General features: G+C 66.4%; 1 protein-coding gene across 13 annotated transcripts; it reads left to right on the top strand.

Moving 5' to 3' along the window:
- The first annotated feature begins 31 nt into the window (after positions 1 to 31).
- On the top strand, positions 32 to 24045 carry CEP164 (centrosomal protein 164). Of its 13 annotated transcripts, none has more exons than XM_068167860.1 (31): positions 33 to 183; positions 1769 to 1856; positions 2127 to 2238; positions 2847 to 3087; positions 5942 to 6100; positions 6938 to 7063; positions 7540 to 7617; positions 9475 to 9588; positions 10083 to 10454; positions 10982 to 11062; positions 12724 to 12779; positions 12867 to 13052; positions 13550 to 13753; positions 14687 to 14806; positions 15260 to 15476; positions 16025 to 16102; positions 16332 to 16451; positions 16817 to 16939; positions 17353 to 17496; positions 17946 to 18029; positions 18745 to 18813; positions 19100 to 19278; positions 19733 to 19859; positions 20174 to 20226; positions 20346 to 20553; positions 20916 to 21023; positions 21668 to 21782; positions 22281 to 22604; positions 23000 to 23066; positions 23291 to 23401; positions 23944 to 24045. In XM_068167860.1, exons 2-31 carry the CDS (start codon positions 1775 to 1777, stop codon positions 24041 to 24043), a joined length of 4158 nt encoding a protein of 1385 aa, XP_068023961.1. In that variant the 5' UTR covers positions 33 to 183; positions 1769 to 1774; the 3' UTR covers positions 24044 to 24045. The 13 variants fall into 13 exon arrangements, with proteins under 13 accessions (XP_068023971.1, XP_068023961.1, XP_068023963.1 ...); XM_068167862.1 differs by having other exon boundaries at positions 10086 to 10454; XM_068167863.1 differs by having other exon boundaries at positions 9478 to 9588.
- Positions 24046 to 27373: the final 3328 nt, after the last annotated feature.

Consider the following 27373-nt stretch of genomic DNA (forward strand, 5'->3'; position numbering starts at 1 on the left):
GTCAGAACCAATCGCGAGCAGGGCGGCAGCTCGCTGTCCAATGGTATTCGAGCGAGGGCGGGCGCCGCCGTTGCCAGGGCAGCGGGATCCGGAAGCCGTGGCCGGCCCCGGGCAACCGTGGAGGCGGCAAGCGCCCGGCCACGGCCCCGCTGAGCGGGGCCAGGGTTGGACCTCCAGGCCGGGGTGAGCTATGCGGGGCCGGACGGGAGGTGCCCGGTACCGCGCTGTCCCCTGTGTCGCTTGCTCGGGACTGCGCGGTCCCGGCGCCGTTACCGCCGGGGGGAGATGGTGCGGCGGGGGCGGGAGCGGGGCAGGGTCTGCCGGCGGGACAGGGACGTGCCCGCTTCCGGGCTGTGCGTGTGCTCCGTCCGTGGCTTCAAAGCAGCCTGGCCAGGCGCTCGGGGCCGCGCAGCGCTGGGGCGGGCGGGAAAAGCCTTTCTGGATCCCGTTGGGAAGTGTCCGGGGCCGGAGCTGCTGCCCGGCCGGCCGTGTGCGCCCCGGGATGGGGCACTCCTGGCTGCACCGAGGCTTCAATCCCAGCCCCCCGGGTCCTCTCTGCGTGTTCAGGGGCTGCTGGGGCAGGGAACCCGGCCTGCAATCCCGCGGGGAGGCAGGGAGGGAGGGAAGCAAGAACAGGAGGGCTGGAGCGAGGGGCCCCTCGCTTCTGTTCGTGTTTGCCTCCCTCCAGCCTTTCTGGTTTTGTTTCTCTCCTTCCTTCCCCGCGGGCTCCCCCGCCTCCACCCGCAGCGCCGGTGCCGGTGCCGGTGCCGGTGCGGTTCGGTGTGTCCTGGGAGCCTGCCAGGATTAGCTGCGGCTGGGACTCGCTTTGCATAAGAGCTCTAAGCAGGGAGCAGGCTAAGGACAGGGGAAGGTGAAGAGGGTGGTGAGGGCTCAGCGGCAGGCAGCCTGGGGTGAGCCTGCTCCCGCTGGGGTTGGCGTTTGGAGTCCAGTGCCCTGGCTGGGAGTGTTTGCAGGGGGAGGGAGTGAGCTCTGAAGCTGTGCTGAAAGGATGCCGAGGGCCCAGCAGGAGCAGGGCTGAGTCCTTGCCTCTGAGGTAGGCAGCGCTCCCGGGCTGGGACCTGGGGAGCTGGGATCCTTCTGGAGCTTCTGAAGTGTCCCCTGGGAAGGGCAAGGTGAGCAGGGTGTGGAGGAGCTGCCCTGTCCCTGAGCAGTGCTGCTGAAGCCCAGGGACTGCTGCCAGAGAGCTGTGCTCTGCTCTGGGACAAACCTCTTGCTGCTCTCTCCTCCTTCCCTGCTCTCCTTTCGGCTCAGCTTCTGCCAGGTGAGAACAGCCTGAAGCAGGAACTCCTCTGTAGAATCTTGAAAGCCTGGAGGGGATCTGAGGAGACCTCCTGGGCTGCTCCTTGGCCCTTCCCATCTGCACCAGGCCTGGCAGCCCCAATGCCCCTTGTTCCCTGGTGCCAAGCCTCCCCTGGGGCTCTTCCTCACTCTGTGATGGAGAGGGTCTGCTCCTGGGCACAGCTGCTCCCTGTGACCATGCTGTGGTGCAGAGGGTCTGCTCCTGGGCACAGCTGCTCCCTCTGACCATGCTGTGGTGCAGAGGGTCTGCTCCTGGGCACAGCTGCTCCCTGTGACCATGCTGTGGTGCAGAGGGTCTGCTCCTGGGCACAGCTGCTCCCTGTGACCATGCTGTGGTGCAGAGGGTCTGCTCCTGGGCACAGCTGCTCCCTGTGACCATGCTGTGGTGCAGAGGGTCTGCTCCTGGGCACAGCTGCTCCCTCTGACCATGTCCTGCTTCCTTGTGCAGGGGGCCATGGCAGAAGCCACAATATGCATTGGGGACCAGATCATCCTGGAGGAAAACTATGATGAGAACTACATCCCCAGTGAGCAAGGTAACCCCTCCCTGTGCTGCCAGGGGCTGGGGCATGCAAGTCACCCCTAGGTGTAGGGAGAGCATGGGGGGAGGGGGTGGGAGGAGTGGGAGCTGCAGAGTCAGGGTGGGGGTTGGAAAGGTGGATGCCAGGCTGCTCACTGGCAGCTCTGAGCACCCTCACCTGGGGACTGAGGCCTCCCAGGGTGCCCACTGCTCCAGCTGGGGGGTGGCTTTGCTGCACAGTGCCTGCTGGAGGCCAGCCCCACACTTTCCTCTGCTCCTCCCCTAGAGGTCCGGAACTACGCACGGGAGATCGGCATTGACCCTGAGAAGGAGCCAGAGCTGATCTGGCTGGCAAGGGAAGGCATCATGGCCCCATTGCCCCCTCAGTGGAAGCCCTGGTGAGAGCTCTGGCAGCAGCTGTCCTGGCAGCAGCTGTCCTGGCAGCAGCTGTCCTGGCAGCAGCTGTCCTGGCAGCAGCTGTCCTGGCAGCAGAGCTGGGTACTGGCTGGGGGGGTAGTGCCAGCACAGATGTGCCTCCTGTGGGTGGGGGAGCTCAGGTCTCTTTTGGAGGGTGGAAGAAGGGGAATGTGGTTGAGAAGCTGGCAGAGGAGATGAGCAATCCCTGGGAGAGCTGCTCCACAGACTGACAGAATGGGTTGGGGTGGAAGGGTCCTTAGGGATCATCCAGCTCCAGCCCCCTGCCAGGGGCAGGGACACCTCCCACCAGCCCAGGCTGCTCAGGGCCTCATCCAGCCTGGCCCTGAACACCTCCAGGGAGGAGGCAGCCACAGCCTCCCTGGGCAGCCTGTGCCAGAGTCTCCTCACCCTCCCTGGCAAGGATTCCTTCCTCCTCTCCACTCTCCCTCTGCCCTGCCCCAGCTCCAGCCCATTCACACTCCCCTTCAGGGGGCTTAAGGTGTTGGCAGGCTCCAGCCAGCATACTGTGGGAGGTGCAGCTGCTCTGGTGTCTGCTCTTCCATCTCCTCACACTGCCTCTGCCCTCCAGCCAGGACACCAATGGTGACCTCTATTACTTCAACTTTGCCACGGGGCAGTCCATGTGGGAGCACCCCTGCGACACCCAGTACCGGGAGCTGGTCCTGCGGGAGCGAGGGAAGCTGCTGGCACAGGGCCCCCTCAGGAGGAAGGAGAGGAAGAAGAAGAAGGACAAGAAAGAGAAGACAGAGAAAAAAGAGAAGAAGGAGAAGAAGGAAAAGAAGGAGAAGCAGTCCCTGAAGCGATGCACAGTGAGTAGGACTCTGCCTGTGGTGCTCCTGGGGCAGGCTGGGCAGAGGCTGAACAGTCTGGGGAGGCAGGGAGGCGAAGGCTCTGCTCCAGAGGAGGGTCTGGGGAGGAGGGAGGCGAAGGCTCTGCTCCAGAGGAGGGTCTGGGGAGGCAGGGAGGCGAAGGCTCTGCTCCAGAGGAGGGTTTGGGGAGGCAGGGAGGCGAAGGCTCTGCTCCAGAGGAGGGTTTGGGGAGGCAGGGAGGCGAAGGCTCTGCTCCAGAGGAGGGTCTGGGGAGGCAGGGAGGCGAAGGCTCTGCTCCAGAGGAGGGTCTGGGGAGGCAGGGAGGCGAAGGTTCTGCTCCAGAGGAGGGTCTGGGGAGGCAGGGAGGCGAAGGTTCTGCTCCAGAGGAGGGTCTGGGGAGGCAGGGAGGCGAAGGCTCTGCTCCAGAGGAGGGTCTGGGGAGGCAGGGAGGCGAAGGCTCTGCTCCAGAGGAGGGTCTGGGGAGGCAGGGAGGCGAAGGTTCTGCTCCAGAGGAGGGTCTGGGGAGGCAGGGAGGCGAAGGCTCTGCTCCAGAGGAGGGTCTGGGGAGGCAGGGAGGCGAAGGCTCTGCTCCAGAGGAGGGTCTGGGGAGGCAGGGAGGCGAAGGCTCTGCTCCAGAGGAGGGTCTGGGGAGGCAGGGAGGCGAAGGCTCTGCTCCAGAGGAGGGTTTGCAGAGTTGAACCTGGCCTGCTGCAGTGTTCTGCTCATATTTATCTGCTCAGGAGGTGCAGCCAGGGATTCTCCTCCCTTCAGTGTCCTCTGCTCAGATGCCCTCAGCTCTTCTGCTCCCCCTGGCAGGACAGTCCTGAGCCAGACCCAGAGGGGTTAGAGGAGACGGCAGAGAGGGAGCAGCAGACATCAGGAGGCTGTTTGCAGGCCTGTGGCCAAACAGACTGCACCAGGCTGACCCTGCCAGACCTCCTTTGGTGTGGAGAGGATGGCAGGAAGAGGCCTCTCTCTTAGCAGCTTTGATCTTGATGTCCAGCAGGGCCTAAAACACCTCCAGAAGGGTGAGCCAAGCTTTGCCTCCACTCCTCTGCCTCACTGTCGTGGTTGAGAGGTTAGGCCTTTGTGTGTCAAAGAAATCCTCTTCCCAAGGCTTTGAGGATGTCAGTAGTCTGCCAGAGGCCCTTGAGGACAAAGCCAGGCTCTTTGAGGATGAAGGGCTGAAAGGGAAGTGGAAGATGAAAGCCATGAGGGCTGAGTGTCCCTGAGCCTGAGCAGTGCTTGGCAGTCAGGCAGCTGCAGGGCTGGAAGGGCTCCAGGGGAGGGAGTCCAGGTGTGCTGCAAGGCAGAGGAAAAGAGCTTTCATCCCAGGAACAATGGGAACTGCTCCCTTTGATCCTGGCCTCACAGAGAGCTGGAGCTTGCAGGAGCCACTTGATGTGCTCAGGAGGAGCTGGGATCCCACAGCAAGGGACCTGGGGGAAGAAGTAAGAGGAGAAGTTGGAGCTGAGGCTGTGGGTTGTGCACAAGAGCAGAGAGAGCATCAGCAGGCCTGAGAGGAGGGCTCTAGAGCAGGGAGAGCATCAGCAGGCCTGAGAGGAGGGCTCTAAAGCAGGGGGAGCTGATGGAGGAAGGAGCAGAGAGAGCATCAGCAGGCCTGAGAGAAGGGCTCTAAAGCAGGGAGAGCATCAGCAGGCCTGAGAGAAGGGCTCTAAAGCAGGGAGAGCATCAGCAGGCCTGAGAGGAGGGCTCTAAAGCAGAGGGAGCTGATGGAGGCCTGAGAGAAGGGCTCTAAAGCAGAGGCAGCTGATGGAGGCAGGAGCAGAGAGCAGCAGCAAAGGTTTGCTGGAGCTGCTCCCCAGACCCCCAGGAGATGACAGCTCTGCTGCTCTGCCTCCAGAGGGGAGATGCAAGGAAGGCAATCTCTGTGGGCCTCCATTCTGCAGTGGTTCTCTGGCTTGCCCAAACTCTTCCCTTCCAGTCCCTGTTGCTGCATCCTGCCCTTCACTGGGAAGGACTTCCCAGCCCTGCTGTCTCTGCCCATCAGCAAATGCCTCAACTTAATAAGACCTCAGCAAATCTGCTGCTCTGAAGACCAGCCTGAGCTGGGAGCTTGCTGTGTGTGATGTTAATGAATTGCTCTGCTGCTGGTGCTGCTGCTGCCCAGCTGTGGCTCCAGCAGATTGCTAGCTCAGGTTCCTCCTGAGCAGTGTGAGGGAGCTGTGGGGTAGCTGCTGAGGGCCCTGGCTATAAATATCAGACAAACTGCAAATCATCTCCAAAGTTGGAATGGGCCTGATGGAAATGAGTTTATCTTTGCTGAAGGACAGGGAGCAGCACCCCCTGCTCCAGCCCTGCAGCTGATGGTGTCTGCAGAGAGGAATTAGTGCAGCCCAGAGGCTGATTGATTCTGTTAGCATTGCTGTGGCAGTGACTTGGTGGAAGAAGGATTGCTGCATATTCATCTCCCTCTCCCCACCCCTCAGCCTGGGGGTGGACTGAGTGTCTTCAGCACCCTGTAAGCTGAGTTAGAGCTGTCCAGGGCAGGGAGCTCCACTGCTGCCCCCGGGGGAGGACTCCAGTGTCCAACTGCTCTCAGGGGGAGCACTTTCCTCTGGAGCCCAATGGGAACCTCCCCAGCAGTTCCCTGTCCCCATCACCCCTTCTCCAGGGGACTCCTTGTCAGAAGGGAGTCTGCAGCCTCCTGGCAGCCTCCCTCTGTGCCCTGCTCCCTGGTGATGAGCTCTCCCTGGGGGACAAACCCAGCTCCCAGCCTCCCCTTGTTGGTCCGGGGTGGGCTCAGCAGCCAGCCTGGTACAGGGGAGCGTGCAGTCAGGAGGGTGGGCTGTGCAGCCCTGCTCTCCCCTCTGAGTCCCTGTGCATGCTCCAGCCCTTAGGCAGCCTGCTGGCCCCCATCCCAGCCCCCCTGGGCCCCCTGGCGCCGCTGCGAGGCCCTGGGGCGGCCCCGGGCCCCATCCCGCCGGGGGCAGCGGACTCGCACCTGAGCAGCTCCCTGGACTCCAGCCCCGTGGGCACGGCAGGAGCGCAGGTAAGGCTCTGCCCTCGCTGGGAGCCAGCCCTGGAGGCACACTCTGCACCCACCTGGGGGCACTTGGAAGCTTCAAGGACAGCATTTGAGGCTCTAACCCTCTGCTTGCCTGCTGCCTCCTGCCGCTGCTGGGGAGCTCTGCTGCGTGCAGCAGGCTGACAGAGGAGCTGTTGCCCTGGCTGCTGGGGGTGGGGGAGCAGTCTGTGACTCGGGCTAGGGCCTTGGTTTGTGTCCAAAGGAGAGGTGAGAGCCAGCACAGCTGCTGGCCCCCAGCAGCAGCATCTCCCCTCTGCTGCTTGCTGGCCACGGACAAAGGAAGGGAGCAGAGGATCTGCTTGGCTCTTGTGGGGGAGTGCAACCTTTGCAGCCCTGCCTGAGGGGTGGTTTAGTGACTGCCACCTTTGGGTCATCAAACCCAAGGGCTTAAGTGGTCAGGAATGGATCTCTTTGAAGGGAAACCAAGCAGTGAGCAGCAAACATCCCAAACCAGCCCCCCAGGGCCTCCCCCCCGCTGGCTGCAGGGCTTTGGGCTCCCCCTGCTCCTGAGGCTGTGCTGTGAGGCACAGGCAGGTGTGGCAGATGTGCTCCCACAGGACAGGAACCCCTCTGGTGCCAGGGGAAGAGTGCCTCAAGGAGTATGGCTGTGGCTGCAGCAGGACAGGGGCAGCAGCAGCACCCTGGGCACCCCCTGGGAGCTCAGCAGCTCCCTGCTGCTGGCCACAGGCCCCAGGGTGGTGTTTGTGCCTCCCAGGGTGGTGTTTGTGCCTCCCAGGGTGGTGTTTGTGCCTCCCCTCTCTCTGCCTCTCTCCTCTCACTTCTCTTCTGCTTTGCCCCCAGCCTGCAGAGCCCTGCAAGCTCAGCCTCCAGAGCACAGAGCTGCTGGGCTTGGCCTGTGAAGAGCTGAGCTCCCTGCACACAGCAGCCCTGCAGAGAGGGAGGAGTGAAGAGGAGGAGAGTGAGGAGGTAGTCTGTGAGCCTGGCTGTGTGTGTGTGTTGGTGACCTCGGGCTGTGAGGCCTCAGCTGATGCCCTGCAGGTGCCAGCTGCCTGCCCCTGCCTGCTGCCTTTCACCCTGGGCCTGGGTCTGTGCTGCACTGCCTCTGTGTGGTGTTTGCTCACCAGAGAGCACCTCAGGTGCTGCCTGGAGCTCCCCTGGGCTGCTGTGAGCTGCAGCAGGATGGATTCTGGGCAGTGCTGGCCCTCCCCAGCTCAGGCTCTGCTCAGGCTGGCACAGCCAGGGGCTGCTGCTAGCAGGGAGAAGCTCCTGGGGGGCAGAAGGCTCTGGCTGAGACTTGCTCCTGTGCAGGCCAAGGGCTCTGCACCATCCCCCTGTTTCCACCTTGCTGTGGCTCTGCTGCCTTAGCTCACTGCCCAGCTCCCCCCAGCTCCTCCTGGGGGGTGCAGGGGGCAGGACTCAGTGCTGGGCATCTCCTCCTCCAGAGTCTCCGTGGGACCTCCAGGTGGCTGAGGAACCTGCACATGGATGTCAGTGCCCTGGGAGGCAGCTTTGAGTCAGAGGTGAGGAGCTGGCAGGGCAGGAGGGGCTGTGGCACTGCCCAGCCAGGGGCACAGGAGAGGTGCCCAGGGGCTGAGCTTCCTGGGGGATTGCTGAGCAGGAACAGCCTGGGGAGGGGGTGAGGGGAGTGCAGATGGCCTGCCCAGGGCACAGAGCTGTGCTTGAAGGAGAGGGATGGAGGCACTGGGACCTGAGGGTGAAGCTTTGCTTCCTCCTGAGTGCAGAGAGAAGCCTGCAGCCCTGCAGCCCTGGTGGCAAGCTGGGAGCCAGCTGCCCAAGCTCCCACTGCTCCTGGGGCCTCCTGCCCTGCTGCCCAGCCCCCTGCCACAGGACCCTGCTGCTGGGGAGCTGTGCAGGGGGCCCTGTGGGGAGCTGGCCCTCCCCTGTGCCCTGTGGTGCCTCCTCTGTGCCCGTGGGGCTGGGGCTGGCAGGGGCACACCAGGAGCCCTCCCTGGGCAGCTCTGCAGGCTGCCCCTGCTGGCTGTGCTGACATTAATCCTTCCTCCCTGCTCTGAAGGCTCTGCTCCAGCATCTGAAAGGCAAATTAATTTCCCTCTCAAGTGTTTTACAGCCTGCCCTGATCCTCTCTGCAGCTTACAGTCCTTAAGCTGTAAAGCACTTAGCTGCCAGCCCTGGGCACAATGGCAGAGCTGCAAAGGCTTTGCTGAAGAGGCTCTGAAAAGAAGCTTCCACCCTCCCTCACCCCCCAGCCCTCATCTCCAGGCCTGCTGGGGGCCCAAATCTGTCCCCCAGAATCCCCCCCCAGAGGCAGGAGCTGCCCTGGAAATGGCAGCCCCTGCCCAGCAGCCAGGCCCTGCTGCCCCTGCTCCTGCTGCTGGGGAAGAGAATTCTGTGGTGCTTCCATGAGATGGCAGCAGAAAGGCATCCAGAGGAGCAAGCCTGAGCTGCTCCCCAGCCTCCAGGAGGAGAGGGAGCAGGGGAGAAGCCCTGCAGGGGGGCAGGCCTGAGCAGTAGTGGGGGGCAGGGATTGCAGTGCTGAGTCCCCCAGCCAAGCAAGGGAGGAGGCTGTGGCTTTGGGGACCTGCTGGGACAGGAGGCTGGGGGAGAGGGGAGGCTGTGGAGCCTCTGGGAGAGAGGGAAGGGAAGGAAATGCTCCTGCCTCAGAGGGCTGTGCTGGAGCTAACTGGGGAGAGAGGCTGGAACCAAACCCCAGGTGAGATGCTGGAGGACTTGGTGTGAGCTGTGTGCTGCTGCTGGGCAGCTTGGGCTGCTCCTGGGCTCAGCTCTCAGCTGGCCTCAGGAGCTCCTGGGCTGCAGTAGTCCCTGCAGACATCTGAGAGTCTGCCCTGAGGTCCAGAGGGCTTTGGGATACTGCTGGGAGGGGAGGGCAAGGGCCCTGGGCAGCACGGCTGGGGGGCCCTGGGCAGCACCTCTGGGGGCCCTGGGCAGCACGGCTGAGGGCCCCTGGGCAGCACCGGGGGGCCCCTGGGCAGCACCGGGGGGCCCCTGGGCAGCACCGGGGGGCCCCTGGGCAGCACGGCTGGGGGGCCCTGGGCAGCACCTCTGGGGGCCCTGCTGCAGTGCCTGCAGCTTGGGAGGTGCAGGCTGTGCCTGCTGCACAGGGCAGCCTCTGGGCAGCCACTGGGAGCTGAGCTGGGGCTCTGTGCTGGGGACTTACCCTCCAGGCTTCCTCACCAGCTGGAGCTGTGGGAGACAAACACTGCACAGCTCCTGTGGGGCTGGGCTGGAGCCCTGCTGCTGCTGCCCAGGGCAGGCTGCTGTGGTCCCAGCCCTGCTCCCTCCTGGAGAGCCTCCTGCCCCAGGGCTGGGGCTCCTGCCCCAGGCAGGTGGCTCTGCCAGCTGGGGAAGCTGCTGTGAGGGCTTCTGTTGCCCCCCAGCAGGAGAACAGCAGAGCAGAGGAGGAACACCGCAGCAGCCCCCTGGCTGCTGGCCCTGAGGCTGGTCTGCAGCAGCAGGGGAGCCCCGAGGAGGGAGCTGGCAGCCTGGCAGAGGTGATGAGCAGCTCTGGCATCATGCTCCTGCTTGCATGGTGTCCCTGGAGCTCTGCATGCAGCAGGCAGCTGCTGGTGCTGTGGTGTGCAGCTGGCAGGCTCTGTGGCTGGGGGGAGTGTTGCCTGGGGAGGGAGCAGCAGGCTCCCCCAGCAGGGCCCTGCCCAACCAACCTCTGTGCTGCTGGGCTCGGGCTCAGGGAGCACAGGCAGCTTTCCAGGGTGGGAGCACGAAGGGCTCTGCTGCAGAGGGTCCTCCCCTTGCAGCCACTGCTGCCTCCCCTCTCCTGAGCCCCTGGGAGCTCCGAGGGCAGCAGGGCTAAGCCCAAGGCTGAGGCCAGCGCCGAGTCCCTCTGCCTCGGGGGGCACCCACCCGGGCTGGAGTCACCCAGAGCTCTGCTGCTGGCTGCAGGGGAGCCCAGGCTGTGTGTGCCCTCAGTCCCCTCCTGGCAGAGGGGCAGGGGTGTGGTGGCCATAAGTGTTTGGTTGCTGCCTAGAAGGAGTCTCTGAGATCAAGAGAGCCTGGAGAAGGGAGAGAGTCTTCCCCGGCCTGCGCTGCCGCCTGCCCCCCGCCGCCAGCCCGAGGCCGCCCTGGGGATGCTGACAGCTGCCTGTCTGGCCAGCAGGAGGAGGCAGCTGCTGGGAAGCAGGCTGGGAGCCAAGCCCTGGAGGAAGAAGAGGCAGAGGAGGAGGAGGAGGAAGGTGGCATCCCTGCAGCTGCAGGGCCGGAGCCGCCCGGGGGGCAGGCGGCAGCCCCCGAGCTGAGCAGCCTGGCCTCTGAGCCTGGGGGTGAAGAGGGAGAGGAGGAAGTGAGGGAGGAAGCAGCAGCAGCTGATCTGCAGCCAGGCAGCAGCCTGGGCTCTGGCCAGGTGAGAGACCTGCAGGGGCAGCCTTGGTGTGGGGCTCAGGGGCTGCTGCCAGGGCTCTGCAGGGGCAGGAGGGCTCCTGGGTGCTTCCTGCCTTGTGTTGGGGGCAGAGAGGCAAGGAGCAGGTTGGGCTGGGGGGGGGGCCCAGGTGAGGCTGGGGGGGGGGGCCCAGGTGAGGCTGGGGGGGGCCCAGGTGAGGCTGGGGGGGAAGCCCAGGTGAGGCTGGGGGGGGCCAGGTGAGGCTGGGGGGGAGCCCAGGTGAGGCTGGGGGGGGGGGGGCCCAGGTGAGGCTGGGGGGGGCCCCAGGTGAGGCTGGGGGGGGCCCAGGTGAGGCTGGGGGGGAAGCCCAGGTGAGGCTGGGGGGGGGGCCCCAGGTGAGGCTGGGGGGGAAGCCCAGGTGAGGCTGGGGGGGAAGCCCAGGTGAGGCTGGGGGGGGGCCCAGGTGAGGCTGGGGGGGCCCAGGTGAGGCTGGGGGGGCCCAGGTGAGGCTGCAGGGGGCAGGGCAGGCTGTGACCTCTGTCTCCTCTCAGCTCTCCAAGGCCTCTGAGACCAGCCATGGGGGGGAGGAGCTGCCAGTCTCCAGCCAGGACCCTGAGCTGCTGCAGCCTCTGGTGAGTCACAGAGAGCTCCCTGGGGAGCAGCAGCCAGCTGGGGCTGTGCCAGTCCCCCCCAGCTGGAGTGCCAGGCTGGGGCACAGGCCAGCAGTGGCATCCTGCCCTGGGCAGGTGGTCTGGGGCTGAGGGAGCAGCCCTGGAGAAGCAGGGCAGGGGCAGGGATGGCAAACCCTGCTCCTGAGGGGGGCTGCAGGGCTGGGAGCAGCTGCAGGAGGGCAGCCCTGAGGAGAGGGAGAGGCCCAGCAGCATCTGCCCAGGGAGCTGCCAGGGGCAGCAAAGGGCTGCAGCCCCCCTGGGGGTGGTGTGAGCAGGGGCCCTGTGCCAGGGGCTCCTGGGGCACTGCCTGCTGCCTCAGGGGCCTGCAGAGCTGGGGGGAAGCCTCTGCTCTCCCTTCTCCTGGCACCCTTCACTTGGCAGGGGGTGAGGGGCTGGCATCCTGCTCTGCTGGCCCTGCTGCTGCTCCAAGGGGGTGCTGGAGGCCACAGGGCTCCTCCTGAGCTCCCCTGGGAGCTGTCTGTGCAGGGGGGGAGGTGGCCCTGCTGCTGCCCTCCTGTGCCTGGCTCTGCCCTGAGTGTGAGGGGTCCCTGTGGGGGGCACAGCCTGGCTCTGCTCTGCCCTGCTGGAGTCCCCAGGTCCAGGACAGGGATTTGCTGCCCTCCCAAGCAGGGCCTGAGGCTCCTGCAGCTGCTGCTGGCAGGGCAGGGCTGCAGCCCCTCCCCTGCTGCCAGGGAGGTCTCCTCCACTCCTCTGCCTCCTTCCCCCTCCCAGGCAGAAGCTGCCTGAAGCCAGGAAGGGTTTGCTGAGCTCTCTGGAGTCGAAGCCATCAGTTGCAGCAGGGCAGGAGGGGCCTGGGAGGCTCTGGCCAGGCTGATGTGATGGAGGCTGACAGCACTTGCAGGGAATCCTTCTGCTCTCTGCTCTGCTGAGCATCTGCATAAAGCACTGGGCCTTAACTGGGGGTGGGGCAGGGGCTCTGCTCCCCAGGGGCCTGGGCAGGAGCTGCCCTGCTGGGCTCCAGCACCTCAGCAGGGAGCCTGAGCCCCAGGGGGGCTGGCAGCTGCTGGCTGCTCCAGGGGCAGAGGTTTGGTGTCTCAGGTCCTGGCCAGGCCACAGCAGGCAGCTGAGGCTGCTCAGGAGCTCTTCCAGGGGGAATGGCTTCCTCAGCAGCCCCTCCCTGTGTGCTGGGGAGAGCAGGGGCAAGTCCCTGGGCACCACAGTGCCAGGCAGGGTGAGTGTGCCCTGGGCTGGGTCCCAGGCTGTGCCCTTTCAGGCTCTGTTGTGCTGCCCTGGCTCTGACAGTCCTCCTTCCCCTCCCAGTGATCCCTGGGTATGGAAAGTGACCTTCAGCAGAGCCCAGCCTGTGCCCAGCCTGTGCCCAGAGTGCTTGGTGCTGGCAGGGAGCTTCTCTCCTGTGCTGGCAAAGCAGCCCTGGCACAGCCCAGTGCTGCTGGAAGGGCTCCTGTGCCCCTTGCAGGCCTTGGCTCCCTGCAGGAGGGGAGGCTGCCACATCCAGCAGCCTGAGGAGGCTCTTTGGTCCTCAGGCTTGGTGCTGAGGCCCTGGGCTGGAGCTGTGCTGCCCTGCAGCAGAGCCTGTGGGAGGTGCTGAGAGGCTGTGGTGGGGCAGGGGCAAGGCTCACACTGTTTGCTCCTGCCTGCAGGCCCAGGAGCTGGGAGAAGAGGAGAAAGGGCAGAGCCAAGGGACAGCAGCTGGGAGGTAGGGCACACTCCTGCCTTGGCTGCCAGCCTCTGGCCTCTGCTCTCTGCTGATCTCTTCTCCTGTCACCCCTTCCATGCTGCAAAGTGAGGGGGGTCAGAGTGAAGCTTCTGAAGCCCCAGGAGAGAAGCAGTTTGCTGTAGAGGAGCCCAGCCTGGAGGAGGTGGTGGCCCAGGAGCTGGAGGAGGGAGCAGAGGGCTCCCTGGGGAGCCAAATCAATCCTGAGGAGCCAGAGGAGGGAGCAGAGGGCTCAGTGCAGAGCCCACAGGACGTGTAAGGGCTGGGCTGAGGCCTGGGGGGGGATCAGGGCAGCTTCTCCCCTCCTGCTGCCCTCGGGGGGGTCTGCAGCTGCTGTTGGCACAGCAGGAGGTGAGGCTGGGGCCCAGCAGAGCTTCAGCTTCTCTCTGCAGAGCCAGGCAGGTGTTCCTCTGGCTCTTCACTCTCTTCTTTCCCCCTCTGCCCCTTCAGCCTCCCTCCCACCTCAGCCCTTTGCTGCCTGGAGTGGCCAGGAGCAGCTTGGCCTGGGAGCTGTGCAGCTCTTTGGGCTTCCTGCTGCCCACAGCAGGCTTCAGGCTGCACTGCCAGCCCCTGCTGCCACCAGCCCTTGTGCCTGCAGCTGCCAGACCCTTCAGGGCTGGCACCAAGGCAAGCTCTGGGGGGCAAGCCCCAGGCTGTTCAGGGCCTGCTGCTGCCTGGGGGCTGGGGCTGTTCCTTTGCTGGCACTCAGCTCTCTGCCAGCCCTCTGCAAAGCAGCTTCCCCCTCTTGGTAGGCAACCTGAGGAGGAGGCCAGGCAGGAGCAGGCCTTGACCCAGCCTGGTGAGGAGCCCCTGGAGGCTGCAGCCAAGGAGCTGGAGCAAGGGGAAGTGCCTTGGCTGCAGGCAGAGGAGGAGAGGACTCAGCAGTGCCAGCAGGAGCTGAAGCTGCAGGAGGAGGAGGCTGAGAAGCTTCATCAGCAGGAAGAATCATCCCTCAGGTACCTTCCCCTTTTCCCTCCACCTCCCCTGTCTCTCCCAGGAGCCTTTCCTGGCTGGGCTGCCACTGCCAGAGGCCTCAGGCTGGGGCTGCCACAGACCAGCCCCTGGAAGTGCTGCTGCTTGCCCAGGGGGCAGGAGCCAGGCTGGGCTCAGACTGTGCCTGGCACAGACCATCCTGTGTGGCCCTGGCCTGCTGGGGGTGCTGTGTGTAGCCCCCAGGGGCTCTGCAGTACAGCCCAGAGAGCCTCCTGCAGCTCTCTTCCAGGCTCTGGACCTGCCTCTCGTGGGTGGCCTGGGGAGTTTGCAGGGCAGAGCTTCCCTGCTGGCAGCTGCTCAGACCCTGGCGCCAGGGGCAGCAGCAGGGCTGGGGGGTGGGAAGGGAGGGGGTGAGGGTGAGGGTAGCCCAGAGGAAGCCTCTGGGACTGGGGGGCTCCCAGGGGGGCTCCCAGGCAGCACTTCAGGCAGGGGGTGGCTGTGTGCAGAGGGATCTGATAGCCCCCAGGGGGGTCCTTGGCTTCTGCTGCAGCTGGCCTTGAGGCTTCTGGTGCTGGCACACTGAGGCAGCCAGAAGTGGTGGCCTGGCATGGCAGGGGTGCCCAGGAGTCACAGCTGAGGGCAGAGTGAGGAGGGGGCACAAAGGCTCCCAGGCAGCCTGGCTGGGTGCCTGCTCTCCCTCCAGAGGGGGTGGTTGCCAGCTCTGCTGGCACAGGGCACTAAGAGCCAGTGCCCCAGGGGGTTGGTGCCCAGGGGCTGCATCCCCTGTGGCAGCAGCCAGGCTCTGAGGGTGCAGAGCAGAGCTGGTGGTGGGAGCCCCCTGGGCAGGCAGAGCTTGTGTGAAAGCAGAGGGCTCCAGGCTCTGGGGAGGCCCTTGGAAGACACTAAAGCCTCCTTCACCCTCTTCTAACTCTGTTTCCTGGCTGCTCTTCCCTCAGGGCCCTGGGGGCAGACCTGGCCAGGGCTGCTGAGCAGGAGCAGCTCTGTGCCAGCAGGGAGGAGGCCAGGAGGCTCTCGGGGCTGAGCGCCAAGCTCCCGGCGGAGGAGGAGAGGCTGAGGTGAGGGAAGCTCTGCTGCCAGCCCTGGGGCCACAGGCTGCTGGGCTGGGAGGGAAGCCTCTTGCATGGCCCCCTGGCTGTGCCCTGCCTGAGCTGCCCACAGCTGGTGCCCTGCCTGGGTGGCAGCTGGGAGCCCCTCAGAGGGGCCTGGCTGTGCAGGGCAGCTGTGTGCCTGCAGCAGGCAGGGCTGAAGCCCTCCTGCAGCTGAGGGAGTCCTGCTGGGGGCTCTGCAGCCTTGAGACAGCAGCTGGCACTGGAAAGCTTGCAGTTGTTGTTCCTCCTCTCAGCTGGAGCTTTGCTGGAGCCTGCCAGGGCCTGGGCTGATGCTCTGCTGTGCTTCCTTGTGCTGTGGTGCTCAGGCTCCTCTGGCTTGCCTCCCACCCTGGGGCTCTGTCTCCTCTTGGCTCTGCCCTTCTGACCTGCTGCTGCCTCTCCTTGTTGCAAACCTGGCAGGGCAGAGCAGGAGGCCATGCTGCAGAGGCTGAGGCAGCAGTGGGAATCCCAGCAGGTGGTGGAGAGGGAGAGCCTGGAGAGGAAGCAGCAGCTTGCCTTGGAGAAGATGAAGCTGGAGCTGGAGGAGGCTCAGCAGAAGGAGATGGCTGAGCTGCAGCAAGAGAAGGAACAATTCCTGAGTGAGCTGAAGGAGAGATTGGACAGGGAGAAGAAGGAGGTGAGGCCTTCACTGGCACCTGGGGCCAGCCCCAGGCTGTTTGTGCCAGCCTGGCTCGGTGGCAGTGCTGGGGTGCTGAGATCCCTGACTCCTGCATGGGCTCTGACCCTGCCTGGCACAGGGGGAGGGTGCTGGGCATGCTGCCAGGGGTGGCAGTGAGCTGGGGAGGAGGAGGAGGAGACCTCCACCCCAGTGTCCACTCCACCACTGGAATGGCCACACTGCAGCTGAAGGAGAGAGACAGAGCCCAGGTCCCTGCCAGCCAGACCCCCCCCAGCACCTACTGCACCACAGCAGCCCCTTGGCTGCTGCCCTGCTCCTCCTGGCAGCTCCTGAGTGCAGGCAGCTCCTGGCCCTGCCAGCACAGATCCATTCAGCTGCCCTGGGAGCGGGGAGAGGCATCTTGGGTGCTTTGAGAGGCATTGCCCTGCTGTGCCTCTGGGTGCCCCTGGGCAGGGGCTGACTGCAGGCTCCTCTTGTGCAGCACTGCACAGCACTGCCCCTGCACACAGCCTCCCCAGCAGCCTCTCTCCCTCCTGCCCCTGCAGGCTGCAGAAGAGCTGGAGAAGGAGTTTGCAGCTGCCCTGCAGCAGCTGAGGTCTGCAGCAGAGGAGAAGCAGCACCAGGTAGAAGCTGCTGCCCTCAGGCTGGAAATAGGCTCCCCCCAGCTGCTGGGCTGGCCTGGGGGGCTGCCATTGCTTCCCCCTCCCTGCTGTGGGCCCTGCTGCAGGCAGGCAGGCAGGGGGTGCTGAGCCTGCAGGTGCTGCTCCTCGTGTGCTGCTGGCTCCCTGCAGGAGGGCCCTGGCTGCATCCCTCAGGAGGCTGACACCGCCCTGGGGGTGGCTTCCCTGGCAGCTCACTGCCAGCCTGCAGAGCCGGCCGGCAGAGGCCCAGAGCAGGGAGGAAGCTCAGCTGCAGGGGGCAGAGCACAGGGGGCAGAGGAAGGACCTCCAGCTCGGCCAGTACCAGCGGGAGGCAAGTGCCAGCCGGGCGGCTCCGGGGGGGAGGGGCAGGGCCCCGCCTGGGCGGCTCCGGGGGGGGAGGGGCGGGGCCCCGCCTGGGGCTGGCAGCAGTCACCCTGCAGCAGCTCCCCTCAGCCAGCTGCTGGCTCTGTGCTGCCCAGGCCACAGCCTGCTCCTGTGCAAGGCTCTCTGGACTGCAGCCCTCCTGCTGGGCTGAGAGGTTCCTCTCCTGGGCGCCTCCTCCTGGGTGCTGGGGTGCAGAGGGGGCCCCTCCTGGGTGCTGGGGGTGCAGAGGGGGCCCCTCCTGGGTGCTGGGGTGCAGAGGGGGCCCCTCCTGGGTGCTGGGGTGCAGAGGGCCATCTCAGTGTCCCCCCCCAGCTCAGTGAGCTCATGAGGGAGCGCCGGCAGCAGGTGGAGAGGGAGCACGAGAGGAGGATGGAGAGGCTGAGAGGGGAGCACCAGGCAGCCCTGGCCCAGGCTCAGCAGCAGTATGAGGAGGAGGTACTGGGGGGGAGCAGGGGCTGTGGGGGGGGAGCAGTGGCTTTGGGGGACACCTCCCACCAGCCCAGGCTGCTCAGGGCCTCATCCAGCCTGGCCCTGAACACCTCCAGGGAGGAGGCAGCCACAGCCTCCCTGGGCAGCCTGTGCCAGGGGCTCCCCAGCCTCACTGCCAAGAGTCTCTTCCTCATCTCCAGGCTCCATCTGCCCTCCCCCAGCTCCAATCCCTTCCCTCCAAGCCCTGTGCTGGAAGTCCCTTCCCAGCTTTCTCTCAGGTCCCTACAGCCAAGATGAAGCCCAACCATTACCTAACCCTGCCAGGGCCACTGCTGCACTGGCCCTGGGGGGGGCCCTGGGGGCTCGGGGGGGCTCTGGGGGGCTCTGGGGGCGCCTCAGGCCGCTGCTGTGTCGGGCAGGAGCGGCAGCAGCGAGCGCAGCTGCTGGAGGGGCTGAGGAGCGAGGCCGCCCGCATCCGGCAGCTGCAGCAGGCAGAGGTGAAGGCTCTGCAGGCACAGCTGGACCAGAGGCTCACTGCACTGCAGCTCCAGCACCAGGAGAAGGTGAGGAGAAGGCTCTGCCCAGCTGCTCCTTCTGCCTTGGCTGCTGGGGCATGGCCTGGTCACCATGGCACAGCTTGACAGCTGGCATCGGGCTGCAGGCAGCCTCCAAGGGCATCCTGCAGGCAGCAGGGACAGCTCCAGCCAGAGCAGGCTGCACAGGGACACAGCCAGGCTGAGCCTGAATGGCTCCAGGGATGGAGCCTCAGCCACCTCCCTGGGCAGCCTGTGCCAGTGTCTCCCCAGCCTCCCTGTGCAGAGCTTCCTCCTGCTGCCCAACCTAACTCTGCCCTGCTCCAGCCTCAAAGCCTTGCTCCTGCTCCTGCCACCCCCAGCCCTGCTGAGCAGTCCCTCCCCAGCCTTCTGTAGGTGCCCTTCAGACCCTGAGCTGCAGAGCTGGTGCCAGGGCTGTGCCTGGGGAGTGAGGAGCTTGGGCTCTGCTCTCTGTGCAGGAAAGGAAGCTGCAGGACTCGGAAGCTGAGCTGGAGGTGCGCAGGAGGAGTGTCCAGGCCAGAGCAGCCCAGCTGCAGAGCCAGGTGAGGCAGCCCTGGGGCCCCCACAGGCCTTCCCCTGCCTGGGCTGCTCCTCTGCATGCTTCCCTCTGCCCCTCTCCAGAGGTGCTCAGGCAGGGTTTTGCTGCAGCCTCCCTGCTGCTGCAGCCCTGTGGCTGCAGTGGGTTGGTGCTCTGGGGGGCAGGGAGTGGCTGTAGGAGTGGCAGGAGGCTCAGAGAGACCTTTCAGGGTGCTGTGTCCTGCTCAGCATCACTCTGAGTGATGGTTTCAGCCAATCCCTTCCTCTTCTTCCTGCTGCTGGGAAAAGAGAAGGAGGGCTTCTGGGCAGCAGAGCAGAGGGGGGAAGCACTCCAAACCCTGCTGTGGGGCTGGCAGAGGTCCCTGGCTGCTGCCCCTGCCTGTGCCAAGGGCTGCAGGTGACCTTGCTCCTGTCAGCCCTTCCTGCTCTCAGCCCTTCCTGAGCAGCACTGGAGTCAGCAAGTGAGGAGGTGGAGAAATGCTGGAGGCAGCCTGAGGCTGCAGAGCTGCAGCAGGAGCTGGGCCTGGGGAGCTGTCCCAGCTGAGCAGGGAGGGCTCTGCCCAGGGGGTGCCATGCTGCCAGCCCTCACCTGAATGCCAGGCAGGGAGGGGAAGCTGAGTGTGTGTGGGGTGGGGATAAAGCACAACTGACACCAGGCCTTAGGAGGCTTGGGGCTGCTCTCTGTCCTTGAGTGCTGCTCATCTGCTGCTCCCTGCACAGGAGGAGGCTCTGAGGAGGAAGAGGCAGCAGCTGCTGGAGGAGGACAGGAGGGCTGAGCTGGAAAGAGAGGTCTGTGTGCCTCAGCTCGGGGCAGCTGCTCTGCTGCTGGGCTGAGGGCAGCACTGTGGCTCTGGAGGAGCAGCCTGGGCTCTGAGCTGCCCCTGGGCTCAGCCTGGAGAGGCATCCTGCTGGCAGCTGCCCCAGCTCCTGCCCGGGCAGCAGCGGCAGCTCTGCTCTGCCCGGGGCTGGCCTCTGCCGCGTGCAGGGGAGCTCTGCCCCCCAGGGGAGCAGCAGCAGGCTCCTGGGTTGTGCTGTTGGGGCAGCTGGGGTGAGGCCTTGTGGGGGTCGCTCCTAGGACGCTGCTGCAGCCTCTGAGCTGCGGCTGGAGGAGGGCAGGAGGGAGCACTGCGGCCTGCTGCAGGCCATGCGGCAGCTGCGCGGCAGCCTGCAGGAGCTGCAGGACCAGAAGGCCGAGCTGGAGGCGCAGGTGGACTTGCTGCAGGCACGGAGCCAGAGGCTGCAGAAGTACCTCAGGTGTGTGTGAGGCCTCTGCCCCCTCAGCCTCTCCTCTGGGCTCTCTGGGGCTGCATTTCCTCCCCAGTCCCTGTGGTGGTTCTGCTGCCTGCTGGGGGCACAGAGGTCCTGGGCTGCCCTGGGCTGCCCTTCAGACCTGGCTGTGTGAGCCTGCCCCTGCCCCTGCTGCCAGGGTCCTTTGTCTCCTCCACCTCTCCCCTGGGAGGTTAATGAGAAGATCGGAGCAGGGCACTGGGCTGCAGGGGTGAGACTGCCCTGAGGCAGCTGAGCTCCTGGGGCAGGGGTGGAGGGACCTGGCCCTGCCCTGCCAGGGCTTGTGCTGGACCTCCCCCCACAGCCCCTGCCCTGCCTTGCACCTCCCTGGCCCTGGAGGCCACCCTGGACACCCCTGGGGCTGGCTGCCTGGGCAGGTGGTCCTGGGGCAGTGCACCACTGCTGCCTTCTCTCGTGGCAGTGAGCTGGAGGCAGCTGTCAGGGGCAGGCAGGAGGCTCTGAAGGACCTGGAGGCCAAGGAAGGTGTGGAAGCTCCCGGGGGGAAAGCTGAGCTTCGTGTTGAAGACCTGCAGGAAGCTCCTGAGGCTGTGAGTGGAGCAGGGGGAAGGCCTCTGGCTGAGGGAGCTGAGGCTGCAGCTTCCCAGCTTCTGTCCCTGCGGGGTGACCTCCCTGCAGCTGCCTTTGGCCTTGCCAGGGACATCACCGTGCCCGGAGTGGTGCCTGGGGGGGGCAGGGCTGAGGGCTGCTGCAGTGCCCCTGGGCCTGGCCCAGGGCTGGAAGCTGCTCAGGAACCTCCCTGGCACTGCCCTAGCACCTGGGCAATGCCATGCTGCTCTCCTGGGGTCTCGGTGGGGGGTTCCTGGGGTTCAGTTCTGCAGGCTGAAACCTTTCACCTCCTCAGCCCTCCCCCAGAGAGGTCCCTGCCCAGGAGGACAGCGCCCCCCAGCTGGCACAGTGAGTGCCTGCCCTCGGCCCCGGGCTCCCTGCCTGCCCTGCACAGCGTGCAGGAGCCCTCAGCTGGGCAGGGGCTGGTGGCACAGCAGCCTGCCAGCAGCAGCCCTGTCCCCCTGCAGCCTCAGGAGCCTGCTCAGCGCCGAGGGCATCTCCCTGAGGGGTGCCAAGGAGTTCCTGCGGCGCCAGGCCCGCTCGGCGCGCAGGCGGCACACCGCCCTGAGGGCTGCCAGGCAGCAGTGGCAGCAGGACCTGCAGAGGGCACAGGAGGTGGTGCAGGACCCTGGCACCTCCCAGCTCCTGGAGGGCATCCACAGGAACCTGGAGCAGGTGAGCCCTGGTGGCTGCCCAGAGGAGCTGCAGCCCTGGCCTGGCTGCCTGGCCCCGCAGCTGCCAGGGGCAGGGGCAGGGGTGGTGAATCCCTTCACTGCCCACAGGGGCTCCATGCTGGCAGCACCACAGCTGCTGCAGGTGGGGTTTGGAAGGGAAACCTTCTCCCTGGGCTGTCCCCTCTCTGAGGCACAGCCTCAGCCCCCTCCCCACGCTCTGAGGCTCAGCAGCAGTCTCCCTCCAGCCCCCATCCCCTGGGCTGAGCAGCAGTGAGCTGCTGCCAGTCCCCACAGCCACCCCTGGGCTTGCTCCCTGCCCTCCCTGCCTCATTCTCCCCTGGCCTGGCTGCTGCTGCCCTGCAGGAGGCAAAGCAGTTGGAGCAGATGAGGTCAGCTATGCACAAGGGCCAGGTGCTGCTGAGGAGGAAGGAGGAGAAGCTGAGCCAGCTGGAGGCCTCCCTGCTGGAGGAGGTGAGCAGCAGCAGCACTGCTGCCTCGGCCTGCACACAGCCCCTGGCCTCCTCCCTGGCCTGCAGGCTCCCCAGGGCTGTGCTGCCCAGGAGGGCATTTAGCTGGGGGCCAGAGGCTGGAGTGAGGGAGCACGTCCCCTGGGGGGCTGAGGGTGGGGGCAGGGGAGGGGAGGGCTTGGCCCAGGAGCTGGGGGGAGGTCACACCTAGGCAGGAGCTGAGGTCTGCTTCAGGCACAAAGCACTCTGCTGCCCCTCACCTGGCTGCTGCCCCTCACCTGGCTGCTGCCCCTCACCTGGCTGCTGCCCCTCACCTGGCTGCTGCCCCTCACCTGGCTGCTGCCTCTCACCTGGCTGCTGCCCCTCGCCTGGCTGCTGCCCCTCGCCTGGCTGCTGCCCCTCGCCTGGCTGCTGGCCCTGCTGCCCCTCGCCTGGCTGCTGGCCCTGCTGCCCCTCACCTGGCTGCTGGCCCTGCTGCCCCTCACCTGGCTGCTGGCCCTGCTGCCCCCCAGGGAGCCAAGCAGCCTCCTGACCTCCAGCTGGAGCTGCAGCTGAGCCTGGCCCTGCCTGGGCAGTGCTGCTGTGGCTGCCATGTCCTGGGGGGCTGGCAGCAGGGTTTGGTTGTGTTGTCCTCCTCCTCCTGAGCAGCCTTCAGATGAGGAGAGCCTGAGGAGCACTGTGTGCAGGAAGGTGGTGAGCTTTGACCTGAGCAGCTCTGAGGACAGCAGCAGCTCCTCCAGCATCAACCTACCTCAGCCAAGCTGTGAGTGCCTGCCTGCTGCTCCTGCCCTGCACAGCCCCTGCCCTCCCTCACCCCTCTGATGCACCTCCTGGGTGCTCCTGGGAGCCTTGGGCAGCTCTGCTGCCTGTGGCAGGGTTGAACACCTGACCTGCTGCCAGTGGGGGCCAGGGCACGGTGTCCTGTGCCAGGCTCTCCCCCCTGGAGCTCCTGCAGTGCTGTGGGGCCCTTGGTGGCTGCATGGTGCAGCAGGACAGGAGGGAGTGGCTGTGACACACCCACTGCCACACCCCAGGCCTGCCCCCCAGGCCCCACTCCTGCAGCACTGGGGGGGCCTTGTGCTTCCTGTCCTGGCTCCCCTCCACTTAGTGCCCAGGCAGGCTCCAAGGCACCAATCCTGCCAGGGGCTGCCCAGGAGGGTTTCTGCCTCTGTCCTGCTGCTGCTCCAGCTGAGCTGGGGGTGGCAGCAGCCCTCCCTTGCCTCCCCAGTGACCCTTCCCTTCCCTCCCCTCTCTCTGGCAGTGGAGCTCAGAGCTGGTTTGTGCCCTGCCCCACAGCTGGAGAAGGTGCAGAGCCTGAGGGGCTCCCTGCAGCACATCAGCAGTGAGCTGAGTGGGGTCCTTGGCCTCCTGGACTCCCTGAGCCAGCACCACTCTCCCCTCATCGCCTCCACACCCTGCCCTGCCGGCCCTCTGCCCACCTATGCCTCCCTGGCAGGACATCAGCCCCCTGCTGGGGGGTCTCTGGTGGACCAGTGGGCCTGGGGCCGTGGGCTGAGCTCTGCTCTGGCAGCTGGGCAGCCTGGGGACAGCATCCCAGCAGGGAGATGGCAGCAGGGTCACCCAGGTAAGCCTCCTGCCCTCAGCCCAGCTGCTTGCCTGCCTCTGCTCAGCATTCCCCAGCCCTGCAAGGTGCAGCTGCCTCCCCTCCCAGTGCTGCTGCTGGGGAGGAGCTGAGGCAGGGGGAGGGCAGCCCAGGGGAAGGAGCTGAGGCAGGGGGAGGGCAGCCCAGGGCTGGCCTTGGCATCCTGCCTCGGTTCAGCCTCTGCTCTACACCCAGGGAGGCAGCTGGGAGGCTGAAGGGGGGGACACACAGCCCTGCTCCCCCAGAAGCCTCCTGTGACCTGCAGCTGGGGGTGCCCATGGCTGTCCCTTGGCACTGTGCCTTGCAGGGGGCTCAGGGGCAGTGCCCCCAGCCCTGAGTGCTGCTGGGGGGGTCTGTGTTCAATGTCTCTTTCCCAGGTGGGTCCCCAGTGCTCAGTGGAAGTCCCAGGCCCCTGGACCCCAGGCTGGGCTACATCCCTGCAGGGTATGTGAGGCTCCTGCAGCGCTGCTCTGGGCTGCTGCTCTGGGCTGGGCAGTGCTGGGGGCAGGGGAGGGAGCCTGAACCTTCCTGCTGCTGTGCAGCTAGAGGAGGAGGAGAGCAGGCTGGGAGCAGGTGGCTGCTGCAGCAGGAGCTGGAGGAGGCAGCTCTCTGTTAGCTGGGGCTGGCTGGGGGGTGCCCAGCCCCCTCCTCACCCCCTGCCGCCCCAGCAGGGAGCAGCTCCGCAGGCGCCAGCGCGGCCGGCAGCCGGAGCAGAGCATCCAAGGGATGATAGAGACCAGCAGGAAGTGGTTGGAGGACTTCCAGAGGGATTCCAAAGTGTATCCTTTGCCTGGCCCTGGGCTCTGCTGGCCTCCAGCTTGCTGCAGCAGGCAGGGCCCTGCAGGTGAGTGGCCCAGGGTGGTTTGGCAGCCTCTGGGTCAGGGCCTGCAGAGGAGCTGCGCTCAGCAGGGACCCCCTGGGAGCTCTGCTTGGCCAGCAGCCTCTGCCCTCCCTCCTGCTGTGCTGGCAGGCTCTGCAGGGCAGCAGCAGGGAGGAGGGCATCCAGCCTCCTGCTTTTGGTGCCCCTGGTCCAGCCCCACTTGGCTGGGGGCAGCCCGGGAGGCCCCGGGGTGCTGGCTCTGGGGGCAAGGCCTCTCCGTGCCGTGCCAGGGCTGCCTCCAGCCTGTGCTGGGGGGCTGGGGCTGCCTGCCCAGCACAGGCTGGCAGCAGTGCTGCTGTGCTCAGCACCCTGCTGCTCTGAGCCCCCTGGCATGCAGCAGCCTGGGGCCAGCAGGGTGCCAGCTGGCTGCTGCCCCTCGGTGCCCGTCCTGGCTGCTGCCTGGCTCCTTCCTCCTGGGCTTTTCCTTCACCCTGCTGCCAGACCTCCCTTCCCAGGAGCACAGAAGCCCCCTGCCAGCACCCCCAGCCTGCTTCAGCTGGGACTGGATGACAACAGACAAATTAAAGTGTTCCATTACTGACAGCTGGGCCCAGTCCCCCCTGCCCCCCTGGGCTACCTCAAGTGCTGGTGGTGCCAGCCCAGCTCCACTCTGGCTCTGTGCTGTGCCCTTGAAGTGGTCTCTGTGCAGGAGAGGGCTGGGGGGGAGGGGGGAGGAGGGAGCAAACTTCCCAGGTGGATTCTCCTAATCCTCCAACATGTCCAAATAGACTTCAGAGAGTGCTTAAGCCAGAGGTGGAACAGCAGAGCTCCAATAAATCAACAGAGCTCTCATTGGTATTCCAGGGCTCACCAGCAGAGCCCTGAGCCTGGGGGGAGCTGGGCAAGGGGAGGAGGTGAATCCAGCTGAGGCTGTGCCAGGGAAGGAGCCCAGGCTGGTGCCCAGCAAATGCTCCACTGCAGGTGGGCCAAGGCCTCTGGCCTGGGTGGCAGCAGGGGGCACAGGGCAGAGCCTGGCCTGCAGGAAGTGCTCCTCTCTGGCAGGGTGGAAGCAAGAGGCACTGGGCAGGAGCAGCTCTGCCACAGGGAGCTGCTCTCCTCCTCCCTGCTGCCCTCCAGGGGCTCTGCCAGGGAGCAGGGCTGGCAGCTGGGGCACTGCTGCTGGTGCAGGTGCTGTGGAGGAGCTCAGCCTAGTGTGGAGCTGCAGCCCAAGCCCCAGCTGCGTCCTGCTGCGCCCTGGGGAGGGACCAGAGCCCTGCTCAGCAGCTGGGGCCCCTTGCTCACAGCAGGGCTGGGCAGGAGCCCCCTGTGCCCAGCCTGGAGCCTGCCCTTGCTGGGCCCCTGGCAGAGCAGGGCTCCTGTGGCCTGGCTGCTGGGACCTGGCTTGTACCCAGCTGGGGGGAGGGCATCAGCTCCCCCCTGGGATGCTGGGAGGGGGCAGAGGGTGCCCAGGAGGGGCTGGGGGCAGGGTGGTGTTGGGTTCCCTCTCTCTCCTTTCAGCCCCTGATGCTGCCCCCTTGCCCTGTGCCCTGCCTGCTTTTCAGCTCCCTCTGCAAGAGATTCCCCTCCCCAGCCCTGCTCCTTGGAGGCTGCTGCAGGAGGCTGCTGCCAGCTGGCTCTGCCCCGGGTGCTGCTCAGCTCAGCAGGGCTGGTGCTGTGCAGAGGGTGCAGCAGAGCCTCCTGTGCTGCTGCCTGGGTGCTGGGAGCCTGGCAGGGGCTGCTCCCACCTCACAGATCTAGTTTTGATGAAGCTCTCTGGCAAGCTCCTGAGAGAGTCTGTGGAGGATTCGTTCTGCTGCTTTGGCTCAGTCTTTGTCCAGCCTCTGGGCCAGGACAGCCTGGGCCTCCCCTCAGGGCCCTGCTCTCCCTCCTGCTGGCTGCCAGCAGCCCTGCAGGCAGTGCCCCGGGGGGGGTGCCCCTGCAGGCAGTGCCCCGGGGGGGTGCCCCTGCAGGCAGTGCCCCGGGGGGGGTGCCCCTGCTGGCCCTGCTGTGGCGATGCTCCGCGGCCCTGGCCGGGGGGGCAGGGCTCAGCTGCCTGCGGGGGTGGTGGGAGGCTGTGAGAGTCCTGCTGCAAGCAGGGATGGAGCCCAGGCTGCTTCCCCAGCTCCTGCCAGAGGGATTCTGCCTGCAGCCCCCTGGCTGGGGGCAGCTGTGGCTCAGAGGAGCCTCTCCCACCCCTGGCAGCCTGCTGGGTGCTGAGCCCCAGTGGCACAGCACCGAGGGCAGCACTGCTCCCCCAGCAGCAGCAGCAGCGGTGCCCAGTGCCAGGGCAAGGGCAGTAGGCACCAGCTGGCAGCCAGCAGCTTCCCCTTGAGCCTGGGGAGGAACTTCTTTGGTGTGAGGCTGCTGAGGCCTGCAGCAGGCTGCCCAGAGAGGCTGTGGAGCCTCCTGCAGCCCTGGGGCACCCCCTGCTGCTGGGGCACCCCCTGGTGCTGGGCACCCCTGGTGCTGGGGCACCCCTGGTGCTGGGCACCCTGGTGCTGGGCACCCTGCTGCTGGGGCACCCCCTGCTGCTGGGCACCTTGGTGCTGGGGCCCCCCTGCTGCTGGGGCAGTGCCCGTGGGCTGCCTGGGCTGGAGGCTCTGCAGGGCTGCCTGTGAGGGGCTGCTGGGAAGCAGTGCCTGGCAGAGAGCCCTGTGCCCGCTGCAGGCTGGCAGGGGGAGCCTGGCATGGGCAGCAGGCTGCCTGGGGGGCAGGGATTTGCTTTTCCTGGAGCCCTGCTGCAGCCAGGCTGATTAGAGCCAGGGCACAGGCAGGGGGCTGGGCCAGGCTGCTGCCCAGCACTAAGCTCATTAAGGGGCTTGGCCCCTGCCTGCCAGGGGCACACAGACACCCACAGAGCAGTCCCTGCCTGCCAGGGGCACACACAGACACAGACAGCAGTCCCTGCCTGCCAGGGGCACACACAGAGCAGTCCCTGCCTGCCAGGGGCACACAGACAGCAGTCCCTGCCTGCCAGGGGCACACAGACACCCACAGAGCAGTCCCTGCCTGCCAGGGGCACACACAGAGCAGTCCCTGCCTGCCAGGGGCACACACACCACACCACTCCCTGCCTGCTGGGAGCCTGCTGCTCCCCCCCTGGCACTGCCCAGCCATGCTGGCAACCCTGATGACAGCTCTGTTCTTCGTGGTGAGAGCCTTTGGGCAGGTGAGTCTGGGCCAGCCTGGCAGCAGGGGGCATTGGCTGCTGCCCACTCCCCTTCTGGCAGCGTGGGGGGCACCTGGAGCAGGGAGTGAGCCATGGGGAGCATGGGTTGGGCTGGGGGCTGGGGGTGCCCTGGGTCCTGGGTGCCCAGGGCTGTGCCCAGCAGGTCTCTGCATCCCCAGCAAACTGCCCCTGGTGCTGCCTTGGGGGCACACCTGGGGTCAGCAGGAAGCAAGTGCCAGGGCTGCCCACATGCCTGTGCAGACCCAGCCTGGGAGCACAGGAAAGGCCTCGGGGCAGGGAGGGCAGGCAGAGGGCTCTGCTTGCCTCGGTGTGGCCTTTGCTGCCAGCAGCTGTGGGCTCAGCCTTGCCCCTGAGCTCTGCTGCCCAGCTGTGGTGCCAGGAGGCTGTGCTGAGCACCCCCAGCTGGCACAGCCGCCACGGGGGGTGGGCACGGGGGTGGGCACCGAGGAGCAGCTCACTCTGGTGCTCTCTTCTCTCCCCTGCTGCCAACCCTCTTGGTGCCAGCTGGGCAGCAGCCTGTTCCAAGAGGAGCCTCTGCCATACCTGGTGTACCAGCCCCTGCCCTGGCAGATCCAGTGTGTGACCCAGAGCCGCCGCACCAGCCGGGACAGCGAGGTGAGGGCTGCGTGCCAGGGGGCAGTGCCCAGCACAGAGCCCCCCGGCAGGCCTGGCCCCCCCAGGGGCTGCAGCTCCACGGGAGGGACTGGGGCTGAGGGGCTGAGCCCAGGCTGGGTCCCTGCT

The sequence above is a fragment of the Melanerpes formicivorus genome, unplaced genomic scaffold (assembly GCF_026170545.1).
Source record: "Melanerpes formicivorus ecotype bairdi unplaced genomic scaffold, bMelFor1.0.p_v2 SCAF_123, whole genome shotgun sequence".
NCBI classification, from domain to species: domain Eukaryota; kingdom Metazoa; phylum Chordata; class Aves; order Piciformes; family Picidae; genus Melanerpes; species Melanerpes formicivorus.

Bases quoted from the DNA above. Each gene is read 5' to 3' on its own strand.
- CEP164 (XM_068167860.1), top strand. From the start codon at position 1,775: ATGGCAGAAGCCACAATATGCATTGGGGACCAGATCATCCTGGAGGAA. The intron at 17,497-17,945 runs GTGAGGAGAAGG...CTCTCTGTGCAG, and splicing joins AGCTCCAGCACCAGGAGAAG to GAAAGGAAGCTGCAGGACTC. The intron at 20,554-20,915 runs GTGAGCCCTGGT...GCTGCCCTGCAG, and splicing joins TCCACAGGAACCTGGAGCAG to GAGGCAAAGCAGTTGGAGCA.